This window comes from Onychomys torridus, chromosome 12, assembly GCF_903995425.1.
Source record: "Onychomys torridus chromosome 12, mOncTor1.1, whole genome shotgun sequence".
Lineage (NCBI taxonomy): Eukaryota > Metazoa > Chordata > Mammalia > Rodentia > Cricetidae > Onychomys > Onychomys torridus.
Window position 1 is genome coordinate 13,483,121 of NC_050454.1, and position 12,945 is coordinate 13,496,065.

The following is a 12,945-nucleotide window of genomic DNA, read 5'->3' on the forward strand; positions in this document are numbered from 1 at the left end:
TTCTTTCAGTCTTACATGTTGTTGGAAACCTCTCAGTTTCGGTGGGTCATGTGTAATCTGTATACATCATCATAGAAGTTCTGAATACATTGGGCAGAAATTGTTGAGATAACTAAGCATGATGGCATGCAGGTAGACATGGTGCTAGAGAGGCAGCTGAGAGTTCTGCATCTGGATCAGCAGGAAGGAAAAGTCAAAAGCCCGCCAGTAGCACACTTCCTCCAACAAGGCCACACCTCCTAACAGTGCCGTTCCCTATGAGCCTGTGGGGCCATTTTCTTTCAAACCACCACAGTATCTAAAGACCTTTTATATGGGACTGTGTAGTTTCTCCAGAGAGAGGTGTGGCTGGCTTCTCTTCTATGTGGTTGCATGTATTTGTAATGACTGGCATTCAGGAGTGGGGCAGACAGGGTGGGTGGACAAGGCGGGCTTGGCCTTAGTGTGTTTACTTCTGCATCTTCTATTTTCAACTGCCAACACGTCCTCACTTCCCAATGAGCTTCGCTCTCTAAATTTAGAGAATAACTTTCTGCCTTCTGTGATGTGAGTGCCCAGCTGAGTGACTTGGGACTGAGGACACACTTTAGCTCTTTATAAAAACCTCCATCTAACTCCTTTGTTATCCTTTTTTCTTTTTCTGGATGGTGTCCAGCTTCTGAGAACTAAGTAGTCCTGGGAACAAGGAGGGGGGTCAAACAACTTGATTTTTGGTAGTTTTCCCATCTCTAAGCAACCAGATTTTATTTTATGCCTTGTCAGTCACTAGGAATAGAGGTAAATGATCTTTGAATTCGCTACATTTAACTGGAAGTACTTGTAAAAACATCAGTGATTGTTGCATTTTACTTCCATGCAGAGCTGGCAGAGGTGCCACTGATCCGACTAGACTTCTCGTGCAATAAAGTCACAGCAATCCCGGTGTGTTACCGGAACCTCAGGCACCTCCAGGTCATCACCCTAGAAAACAACCCGCTGCAGTCACCTCCTGCACAGGTGAGCATGGGGGCTCTGCTGAAAGGGATGACTTGTGCAGGAAAGGTCTCTTCAAAGAGATCCTCTGTGTGTCATTGACCCACCCATGCCCTTAGTAAGAGGGATGCAGGAGAGAGGCGGATGTTTCCACATCATTTCCTTTCACTAGTTTGTCACTTCTGTGTGTGTGTTTGTTCATGTGTGCACCATAGGTTGACAGTCGGTGTCTTCCTCAAGCATCCTCCTCCTTACTATATTTGTCTGTTAGCTGTGGAGACAGGATCTCTTCCTGAGCTTGGAGCTCACCAATTCAGCTAGCCTGGCCAGCCAGCAAGCCCGAGACCCTCCTGTCTCCTCCTCCCCAGTGTATGGTGCCCACTGCCATGCCCAGCTTTCATGTGGGCACTGAAGATCCAGACTCAGGTCCTTACGCTTGCATAGGAGCAGATATTTTCCTGATTGGGCTTTCTCCCCAGCCCTTGGGCACTTGAAGTTGAAGAATCCCTCAAAAACTAGTTTTCTAATAAAATTTTAGGGTTTTTTTTTGTGTGTGTCATTTTCTCCTATTAAAGCTTGAATTGGAATATATTAATGCCATAAACAACAACTTTCCAAACTAAGGATTATCAATGCATTCTTGTTAACATTGTTTCTGTGCCTTCCTCTTTCCTGAAATGGTAAATTTCTCATTTAGCCAGTTGGTTCATTTGTTTCTCAGTGACTGAAATGAAAATAATAACCATAAGGTAGCTTATAGCCTATAATCTATAAAATATTTGCCCATAAACCCCATAATTTTCACTTTGAAATTTCTTAAAGTTTTTTTTTTTTTTTTCACAGTATCTGTGCACATGTGCTCCAATGTGTAGAATTCAGAGGACAATTTCTTGGAGTTGGTTATCTCTCTACTTTATGTGGGTTCCAGGGATCAAAACTTGTATCACCAGCAGAGGCAGCAAGCACTTCCACCTGCAAGCTATCTCTGCAGTCCTCACTTTGCAATTTTTTAAAATGACTTTGTATAAACTTATGATAGTCATTATAGAATCTGTAAAGGTTATATGTGAACTTTATAGCTACAAGAAGGTCTGTGTTAGTCAGTTTTGAATCTGAGAAGTAAGTTAAAAGAAGGAAGGCTCCTGGTTTCAGAGGTTGTAGCCCATGGTCGGTTGCTATTGCATGTGGTGAGACATAGTCATGGCAACAGGAGTGTGTGGTAGAGGAAGCCACTCACCTCACAACAGCCAAGAAACAGAGACAGAGAGGAAGGCAGGCTTCAGGGACTGGATACACGCTTCAAAAGCATACCCCCGGTACTGTCTTCCTGTGGCCAAGCCGTCTGCTGCTGGACCACTTAGCCGTGAAGTCATCACACCTTAATTCATTGATCACATCAGAGCCTACTTGATCCATTCACCTCTGAAAAGCCCATCAGCTAACAGCTAAGATTTTGACACATGAGACAAGTCACAACAAAATTATATATGTATAAATTTCTCCATTTTATCATTTCTAGTTCTTTCCTACAGAGATCTGCATTAAAAATGTAATTGTACATGATTAATAATACCTAGAGAGAAATCTTTAAAGTCCTGAATGTGTATAACAAATTAGTGTTTTAAATGTACTTGATATGTAACTGTTTATAATCATAAATTACTTGTGTTACTAAAACTTTGTAGTAGCTAAGACAAAACCCTTAAACACTGAATCATTAATTTTTTAATTAATGCACTACATATTTATAGAGATACCTTAAAAACCCAATTTATGTTACACAAAGAGCTAGTTATGATTTTTTTTAAAAAAGAACACCATGGGTCTGAAGAGGTAGTCAGCAGTTAAGAACACTGACTGTTTTTCCAGGGATCTAGAACCACTACCCAGTCTCCATCCACTTGGCTACTCACAACTGTTTGTAACTCTAGTTCAAGGGGATCTAATATCCTCTTCTGGCCTCTGTGGGCACCATGCATGTACATGATACACAGACATGTATGCAGGCAAAACATTCATATACATAAAATAACATTTTTTAAAAGGACATCTATATTTCAGATGAATAGTAATTTGGCTGCATTTGTTATTTGATTTAGATATGTATAAAAGGCAAAATCCACATATTTAAATACCTGAACATACAAGCTTGTAAGATTGCTCCAGATCTGCCAGATTTTGAAAGGAGACCCTTGGGATTTGGCTCATGGTGAGTATGTGTCATGCTTTTGTCATATTACATCACAGGGAAAATCAAATAAACTTTATTCTTAAATTGCCTGAAGTGTTTGCCTGAAGGAAAGTAACACTCTTATCCTCAGAATGCTTGTATCAAACATGAATCTGTTACACAGATCCTACAAAGTGTGGTTCTGAGTCAGTCTGTTACAATTGGGGCACTGTTGAAATTTTAGAACAGGCAGTTCTTGCTCAGGGGGAGGCTCTTCCCTATTGTGTGGATGGTTAGCAACATCCTGGCCCCCACCTCCTAGGTACCAATAACACATTGAAGTGTTTCCAGATAGTCAAATATTGCCAGTATCCCTGGCAAGCCCCCTTGAAATGTACTGGTTTGAGTGGATTGAATACTAACCTTAGCTCTGCCACTTAAAAGATTTCTTATTTACAGTAAGTCATTTGAATACTTTGCTTAATTTTCCTTTGTAAGTGTGAAGAAGTTGTTGAATGTTGACATCACTTTGAGATCTTTTTAGTCTGTGAATCCCTTAGCTACATACCACATGCCATGTAAGATGTGGAACAATCTTAAGTGTAGGGATTGAATTTAAAAGCCCTCAAAAAGGAACAGTAGATATCCCAGTAAAGATGTTGCAATACTCATGGACTTTACCGGACAGAGAACCTCTCAGGCCTTTGTGTAGACCTGCCAGTTTTTACTAAAACCAGTGCCCATGTAGTTTCTAAAAACACGTGTAGCCAGGCATTGCTACGCTATATTAAATATGTATCACGTTCAGAGAGGGCAATTTATTATAGTTTTTATTAGAAATTATTAAAATGAAACATTAAGTGTTTTACAAAGGAGCAATCTGAAGCTGTCGGAAAACTTCACTTACATGTAACAGGATCTCTTGGTGAAATAGCCGTGTTACTCCACAGGGATTTCACTCCTACCCTTTGCTGCAGATTCTGCCAGCCTTGTGGTATTTGGTGTACATAGTAATTACTCAGGAAATAGTTATTGAATGAAAGAATAGCTGATTGGTTTTTTTACCCCCAGAGCTGAGGACTGAACCCAGGGCCTTCGCTCTACCACTGAGCTAAATCCCCAACCCCAAGAAAAGCTGATTTAATCAGACAAATACCGCTTTCCTCCACATAAAATCATCAGAAAGATCTTTGTAGTGACATTCTAGGGTGCTTAGTCTGTCTGCTAGATTGAAGACTTGGACACTGAAGAGCTTCTGAACAGCAGCTCTAGTACAGCAGATTAAATGAAAGTCACACTGTAACCATCCCTACCCAGAACACCCTCAGGTGAGTGTTCACTTCTCAGAGGACTGAAGCAGATAAGGGATGCTAAGGACATGACAGGTGAGTTTGGGCAGTCAGTAGAGACTGTGATGTACTGTGCTACGTGTAGGCTCTCGGAGGAGGAGGATTTTAGCAGTGAAGAATATGAAATGACTCAGATTCTTATTGCCAAGAGTTTTCATTTGCCATTTATTTTTTCTTTCTCCTTGCTTTTATTCCCAGCTCAGTTAATTGCTCATAATATGGAAATGCTTTTTAGGTATGGAAAAAAGCCTTGATTTTCCTATTTTGTTTTCATTTAAAATGTTTTATATGATACTCTTACAAGATGTACAACAAAGTTGGCTTTTCTTTTGAGTACACACGATTGATTTTCCCTGATGGAGCCGTTGACTCTTGGAAGGAAAACTTTCCTCTCTTAAAAGGCAGAGTGGGGCATGAAATTGCTACTGCCACTGTTGAGGTTTGAATGTATGCTGGCTAATGATGGTGAGTGCAGGTCTGCATTTGAAGAGCCGCCTGAGGAGGTCTCGGTAATGAATGATGCACTTTGATGGAGGGCTGATGTACTGTTTGCAGAACCTGTTTCTCTGTGACCTGTTCCTCAGTTCTGAGACAGGCCTAATTTATTGTTGTAAATATTATAGTACTTATGTTATCTTAAATACATGATGAAATACATAAAATATTAAATTACCTGGCAAAGGACTTGAGTGCATGCTTGCTAACAGATAAAAGGCTTGAATTAATGAAAAAATGTTTTTTCAGATTTCTAGGTAAATGGGAAACGTAAGTAGTATCAAGATGTCATTTCTCTCCAAAGAATTAGAAGTTATAGAAGTAATGTATTACAGTCCCTATCATAAGCTCTAATTATGGTCACTAATTAGGCTATTTTCCATTTTTTCAGAGACAAACTATTGTTTCAGAACATTCTAGAAATGTTAATTTGGTACAATTATGTAGGCATAGGTGGCCCTCTGTTTCCATGAATTCAACCAAGTGCAGATGGAAAGTATTCAGGGGGAAAAAACCTGTGCTAAACATTTATACTTTTTCCTTGTCATTATTCCCTAAACAATGCAGCAAAGAAACTATGTATCTGGCTTTTGTATTACATTGGACATTATGAATACTCTAAGACGGTTTAAAGTAGGTCTGGTGACGTGTCTATAGTTCCACCCCCCCTCAAAAGGCTTCAGCACAAGAATGGCTGGAACCTAGGAATTTGGACTTACCTTAGACAACCCTGTCTCAAAAGACAGACAGACAATAATAACAACAAAAACCCTGCTGGGTGTGGTGGTACATTCCTGTAATCCTAGCACTTGGGAAGACCATCCTCAGCTACATAGGGAATTCCAGACCCTTCTTAGCAGCAACAACAAAAGTACTTAGGATATCCATAGACTTCATGGAAATGCTTTGACGTTTTACACGTTAGCATTTTAGTCTCCCTAGATTTGGGTGTCTGTGGAGAATCCTGGAACTAGTTCCTCATGAATATTGAAGGAAGGCTTTATATATAATATTTCATTTAGCTACTCAGGAACCAGGGAATGAAATGTACCTTCCTGTTTTTCTTTCAGAAGTACAGATGAATAGAACTGTGTTATAGTTACTGGTTTATTTGTTCAAAGTGTAGGCATGGAGTTAGAGGCTCTTGGTTCTGAGTCTGTCGTCTTAGGGGCTGGGCTGAGCTGTTTAACCTCTCTGCACTTCCTTCTGTTTTCAGTATAATCTCTGCACTGCTTATACTCTATTATACTCTAGCAGTAATTCTCTTTCTCTTTCTTTTCTTTTCTTTTTTTTTTTTTTTTTTTAGCTGAGGATCAAACCCAGGGCCTTGTGCTTGCCAGGCAAGCACTCTACCACTGAGCTAAATCCCCAACCTGTAGCAGTAGTTCTAAATATCAAATATCCTGAATCTGAAAGTTGTTTACGTGACTGTAAAACCTATGTGAATATTAGAGAAAAATTAATTTAGACAGAGTCCAGATCTCCTGAAGAATCCCTTACTCTTTGAATATTCAGTACAGACTGCACAGGCTAGTACTTTCAGTTCTTAGATTTAGCCATCATCTTTTGATGTTGGGTTTTTGTTTTGTTTTGTTTCTTGAGAATGTGTCCTACTGTGTAGCCTTGGCTGGCCTGGGATTCACTCTGTAGACTAGGCTGGCTTTGCATTCAGTTCTGCCTGCCTCTGTCTCATGAGTGCTGGATTTAAAGGTGTGCACCATCATGCCTGGTCAGATTTAACCATCCTAATGTTTGTATAATCATTTTTTTAAAAAGACCCATAAGTTTAGCATAGTGGCACTTACCACTTGGAGGAAGGCAGAGAGATCCTGAGCCTGATAAGGATCAAGACCCTGTTTTAAACAGTTAAGGCATGGGGGTAATGGCCAAAGTGCATGATAAAATTAATTGTATAAAAATGTCTTTGTAAAATAAATCACTGTGTGAAATTAATATAAAAATTCATGTTTAATTAAAAAACAATACTACCATAAAACCCAGCACCAGCAGAAACTCCCAGAAATAATTTATACAAATTAACAGTTTTTATCCCTTTCCAGATACAAATGTTTCCGTCTCATTTAGTAAACCGCATCATTATTACCTTAGCTTTATTTAGTGGCATTATGGTTTTTATTGGTGATTGATAGAGACATGTTTTTTTTTTTTTTTTTTTTTTTTTTTTTTTTTTAATGTTTTTTCAAGGTAGAGCTTCTCTGTGTAGCTCTGGCTGTCCTGGAACTCCTTCTGTAGACCAGGCTGGTCTCGAGCTCAGAGATCCCCTAGCTTCTCTCTCTGCCTCCCAAGGGCTGGAGTGCTAGGATTGAAGACATTCTTCCACGACAGTAGGCTGAGACCTACTTCTTGATAAGATAATTTTAAGCTGCTTTATGTTATTGACTAAACATATTTATTTTTGTTGATGTGAGAACAAACTGAAACTAAGGAAATAATAAGAAAAATCCAGCCATGGGGCTGGAGAGATGCTCAGTGGTTAGGAGCACTGGCTGAGATTCCAGAGGACCTGGGTTTAATTCCTAGCACCCACATGGCAGCTCACAACTGTCTGTGACTCCAGTTCCAGGGGATCTGACACCTCACACAGACACACATGCAGGCAAAAGCAACAATGCACATAAAATAAAAGTAAATAAGAAAAAGAATTCTGCATCCTAGCAGCCAGGAGACTCAAGACAGGAGGATCATGAGTTCAAGGTCAACTCTGGACTACAGAGTGAGCCTCTGAAATCAAAAAAGAAAGACCTGCCTCTATAACTCTACCCACTCAGTCAATTTTGTTCAACAAACCTGATCTTTTAAAAGCAAGTGACCATTCTTTATTCATACTTAATATTCTTAGCACCTAGAACAAACACCATGTGATGTTCAGTCAGTGCTAGATGCACAAATTCAGCTGAAACAGATGGAGTGCCTTTTAACAAGAGGTGCTTTCTTGCTCTCTTTTAAGCACACATTCTGACTGAAGTGATAACTTATTTGATGGTTTGTTCAAGGCTCTGTACAATCCTTGGGTTGTATTTTCTTAGACTAAGAAACTACACTAAACCTCATTGTGCTGTCCCACTTCATCATCTTGCTATAGAGAAGTCAGCAGTGTATTTGAAGCTACTGTGGGGCTAGTTTGTTAAGGAGACAACTTTATGGTAAAGATAGAATATGACAGAAACACAGCCTGGAGGCCAGGTAGATTTCAGAAGAACACTTTATTTTAGCTATACTAGTATGTGCCTGTAATCCCAGCCCTTGAAAGATGGAGACAGAAGGATCAGGAATTAATGGCCACCTTGGGCTGAATGAAATCCTGTTTCAAAAACAAACAAAAACCCACTCACCATTTATTTGTACAATTTAAAGTTGCTTTCCACTTAGGAAGATTTATTAAATACAATACTGGTAGGCTAATTTTGTAAAATAGGATTTGATAGTTTTTATATTCCTAATTAAGTTATATTTTTAAAGGTATGTTTAAGAAGAAGTAAAAACTAAAGCTATAAAACTCCTGAAAAAAATCCCTGTGGGGCTGGGAGAATTTAGATCCCCAGCCCCATATAAAAGCCTGGGCATGGCAGCACACATCTTATCCCAGCATGTGGAGACAGGGACAGGTGGATCTTTACTGGCTTACTGGCCAGCCATCCTAGCCAACTCAGGGAGCTCCAAGGACAATGAAAGACAGTGCTCAATAAAGTGAGCAGCAGATGTGGAAGACACTGATGCTGACCTCTGCCTCCATGTGCACATGCACCCCTCACACATACACAAAAGAATATCCTGCTGATCACAGAGACGGGGCAGCTCTTAAAAAAAAAAAAAGTTAGACTTCATCAAAATTAAGAGCAGCTCTCCATGCAGAGAAAATGCTAGCCATGGCCTGGAGAAAATATTCGTAAAGCCTATGAATGAAAGTTACCCTTCATCCAGATAGACACTGAACACCTGCAACTTAGTGATCAACAGCCCACTGAGAAGTGAGCTTGAAGAGACCCATCACAAAGAGATGTATATGGTCAGTACACACCCGACAAAGTACTCAGCATCATTATTAATCCCAGAGTGCAGATGAAGCCACTGAATGTCCACAGGAATGACTGAGTTGAAGAGAGGTGACGGTACTGGTTGCTGGTGGGGGTGTGGAGCAGCAAGGGTGCTCGGACACTGCAGAAATGGGGAGAATGGTGCCGCCAGTGCTTTAGCAGTTCTGCTGAGACAGGAGTTACAGACAGTGACTCTGCCAGCTGCAGCAGTTAGTTCTGTGCCCTGGGAAACTAGCTGGAGGCATTCCGCTGCCAGCACAGTCTTTCCATTTCTCTCCTGTCCCTCAAAGCTGGTTCTTTTCTTCCACCCCAAGACCCAGCAGGTGACTGATTGCTTCTGCCAGTGTTTTGCCTGTTCTAGGATTTCATGGCAGAGGAGGTGGTGTGTGGCATCTTGCTCTGACTCTGCTTAGCAAAAGCCCTGAGAGTCTTTGATGTTTGTATGTATCCTTAGAATCTGTTATTCAGTTTCCACACTAATATGAGACTTTAAAATAAAATAAAAACCTCAGAGCAGTGTTTGTCCCTAACAACAATAACAAGATGACAAGAATTAGCTACAGAGAGGTGTGTGGGAACTTACTAACAAAACAGAAATGTCCTCTGTACTGCTAGAATTACAAAAATATAGCATTATATCAACATTATACTGCTAATATTTAAATGTATCTAAATTTTATTTGGAAAAATATTATTAAAGGTAAGAAACAAGCCAGGTGTGGTGGTGCATGCCTTTAATCCCAGCACTCAGGAGGCAGCAGCAGGTGGATCTCTGTGTTCTAGGCCATTCTGGTCTACATAGTGAGTACCAGGACAGCCAGGGCTACATAGTGAGACCCTGTCTCAAAAAAATCATAAAGTAAAATAAATAAAATTTAAAATATAAGAACAATGAGGGGTGTAGAGAATGGCTGTATACAAGGGAAACAAGAATTTCAGAATAGCAGAGACGTCTGTAAGACAGCAGACTAGTGGTTCTTTCTGTGTGACTGGTAAAGAAGAGAGTAGAGAAAGAGCTTTGGAAATCCACAGGGGAAGTGAGAAATCCCAGGAAAAGGCCAATAGGTCCTTGCAGAGGGCAGTGGGGGAGGGGAGAGGGTTCAGAAGAGATTCTGGAGATCGTGCTTTTAAGAATAAGCTGCCCAGCCTGGACAGATGGCTCAGCACATAAAGACACTTGCCACCAAGTTTGATTGCTTGAGTTCAGTCCCTGGAAAGCACATGATGGAGAGAACCATCTGATTCTAATGTAGTTGTTAAACATATATACCAGAATTAGGGGCAAAACAAAAACAATAGACTAATAGAGAAAACTGTGTAGGTCCTGGTGCAGTAATAGTTGGGGGTTGGAGCTCCTCGCTCATCTTCAGGTAGGTCATCCAGATTAGCTCAACAAAGTGGGTCCCAGAAGACTCAGAAGCATGAATACCTGAGTTCAATCCCTGGGACTTGTGGTGGAGAGAACTAGCTCCCACAGGTTGTCTTCTGATCACACCATGCACAAAGTCAACAAAGACAGTTGAGAATTAAACTACATCATGCATGAATGTCTTTAACCAAAATATAGAGGACATTCTGGCAGAGATACAGGAGTTGTGCTCTTTGTACAGAGGAGCCTTCTCAGAAGCAGACCAGTCTAAACCACAAGTCAGTCTTACCAAATATGAAGGGTCTAAATCTTATCAGATTATAGTGCAGTGAAACTAGAAATCAGTAGCAGAAAAGAAAAGAATACAGTTCTGAAAAATTACAGAAATCATATAAATGCAAGGAGACAGGACAGTATCCTCATTGAAGAAAACAGATAGGAAGTTTTAAAAATCCTAGAAGCAAATTAAATGAAGCACAATTTACCAGAACCCCTTGGATATGACTAAGGAAAGTTTATAGCTAGGAGTGCTCACATTTAAAATTCAGATCCAAATAGCCTAGTGTTGCACCCCAGGACTCTAGAAAAATTGTAGCAATCCAAGCCCCGAAGCATAGGACAGAAAGACATAGTCAAGATGGAGGCAGAAGTTAATGAATTGTATACCAAAAGAATAACACAGACTTGATAAGACAGTTGGTTGTTTGATAAACCAAGAGAAAGAGAGGGGAGACAGAAATTAGAGATGAAGAAAGGGAGGTGACCACAGAGTCCAAAAATCATTGGTGTATACTTGAAAACATGTTCCAACAACAAGGAAAATCTCTTAAATGGGTAAATTCCTAGACATGTGTGACTTACCAAAATTAGATTAAGATAGCATAAACAACTTAGGGCAATAGCAATCAGTGAAGATGGAAATTGTAATCAAGTCTCCAACAAAGGAAGGTCCAGGACCAGACACTGCTATTTTACCAAAGCTGTAAAGAAGAGTTAGCACCAGTGCCCTCCGCTGAACGTTGCAGTAAACGGGGAGGAACACTGCCAACTCACCCGTGAAGCCAGGTTACGCTAGTACCAAAACCAGATAAGGAGGATGTTTTCATTGGTGGCGGACCTGCATTTGCATGAATGCGTGCGCGCATGTGTGTGCATGTGTGCAAGCTAGCAAGGGACTCATGTGGGTGGAGAAAGATCTCCAGGGACATGGAAATGGCAGTAGAACAGCTGTGACGGTAGACAGAAAGAGGGGTTGACGGGAAGGAGACAGCTGGGAGGGAGGACGGAGGGTGTGAACAGATAAGGACAGTGACTCCCGGCACTGGAGTGTGGGGAGGCTGTGAGGTGAAATCCAGTGCTTTGTCAGCTGATGGTACAGACGAGCACAGGGAGAAGAGTAGAGCAGCCTTACTTCTCACACTGGGTTCTGAGTCGGGGAGGCAGGGCGCTCATCCTGTTCTGTTGCCTTTGTTCCTATTGGAATTTCTTGTTAAAAAGCTCAGAGAATGCTCTTAGCTCTAATTTTATGTGACTGAGTGTCCTGAGATGTTTGCTAATAACGTTGTGACTAGCTAACTTCAAATGCTAATGCAGCCTCACAGTAACAAGTAACACTTCTTTTGGACAGCCATGAAGAACTATACTCAGGTCGTCCTTATGGAGCCCTTGACTCAGGCTTCAATAGTGTGGATAGTGGGGATAAGAGGTGGTCAGGAAATGAGGTGAGTGTTTTTCTCTTCATGTGTTCAAACTCCTGGTTTAGAAAAAGAAATTTTAATTAATGGGAATTTCTAAATTGGAATTTAGTTTATTACATAAAATAGAGAAATGTCAAAGAAAGGACAAAAACCTTACATAGTCCTACCATCTGCGAATTCTACTCTGTTTCATCTCATGTATGAATATTCTGAAAAGCTGAATAGGAGTTGAGGTGGTTAAAACTGAAACCTAATTGGCTTTTAGGAGGCTGAGGCAGGAGGACCACGAATTTGAAGATAGCCTGACCTGTGTAGTAAGTTCCAGGCAGCTTGCACTGGATAGCAAATCTGTGTCTCAGACAAAGCAATAAAACCGTGACACATAGAACTTGATGGGCTGATGATCTGGAGCAGAGGTGGTGGTGGGAGGGCACTGGAAGCTGGGAAAGAAAGAGGACCATGAACCAAATTTCAAATGTTAGCTCAATGCTGGAGCTCTTCCCTAGCAACCGGCAAGGCCCGGCTTCAGTCCTACAGAAGGTGGAACATTGTAGTGAGTTCATTCACATGCCCCCAAACACATGGGGCTTTTTTTTTTTTTTTAATTAACTAATAGTATTATATTTTCTGTCATTTAAAATGACTAGATTATAGTTTAGCTACAAATTAAATGACTACGCTTTTGCTAGAGGGCCTGGTAGCAGACATTTTATAACTTTGCCTCATTTAGATGCCTGGTTCAGTAGCACATGCCTTGAATACCTTTAGTCCCAGCTCTCAGGAGGAAGTGACAGGTGGATCTCTGTGAGTTCCAGGCCAGCCAGGGCTGTACAGTGAG

At 40.7% G+C, this 12,945-nt stretch overlaps 1 protein-coding gene across 16 annotated transcripts in view; it reads left to right on the forward strand.

Moving 5' to 3' along the window:
• Lrch3 (leucine rich repeats and calponin homology domain containing 3) overlaps positions 1-12,945 on the forward strand; it is a 112,946-nt gene that overhangs the window by 53,640 nt on the left and 46,361 nt on the right. For all 16 annotated transcript variants that reach the window (XM_036203924.1, XM_036203932.1, XM_036203923.1 and 13 more), the window contains exons 5-7: positions 860-996; positions 3,072-3,181; positions 12,038-12,131. In XM_036203924.1, the coding sequence (XP_036059817.1) occupies positions 860-996; positions 3,072-3,181; positions 12,038-12,131 (341 nt within the window). The remainder of the gene's footprint in view (positions 1-859; positions 997-3,071; positions 3,182-12,037; positions 12,132-12,945) is intronic.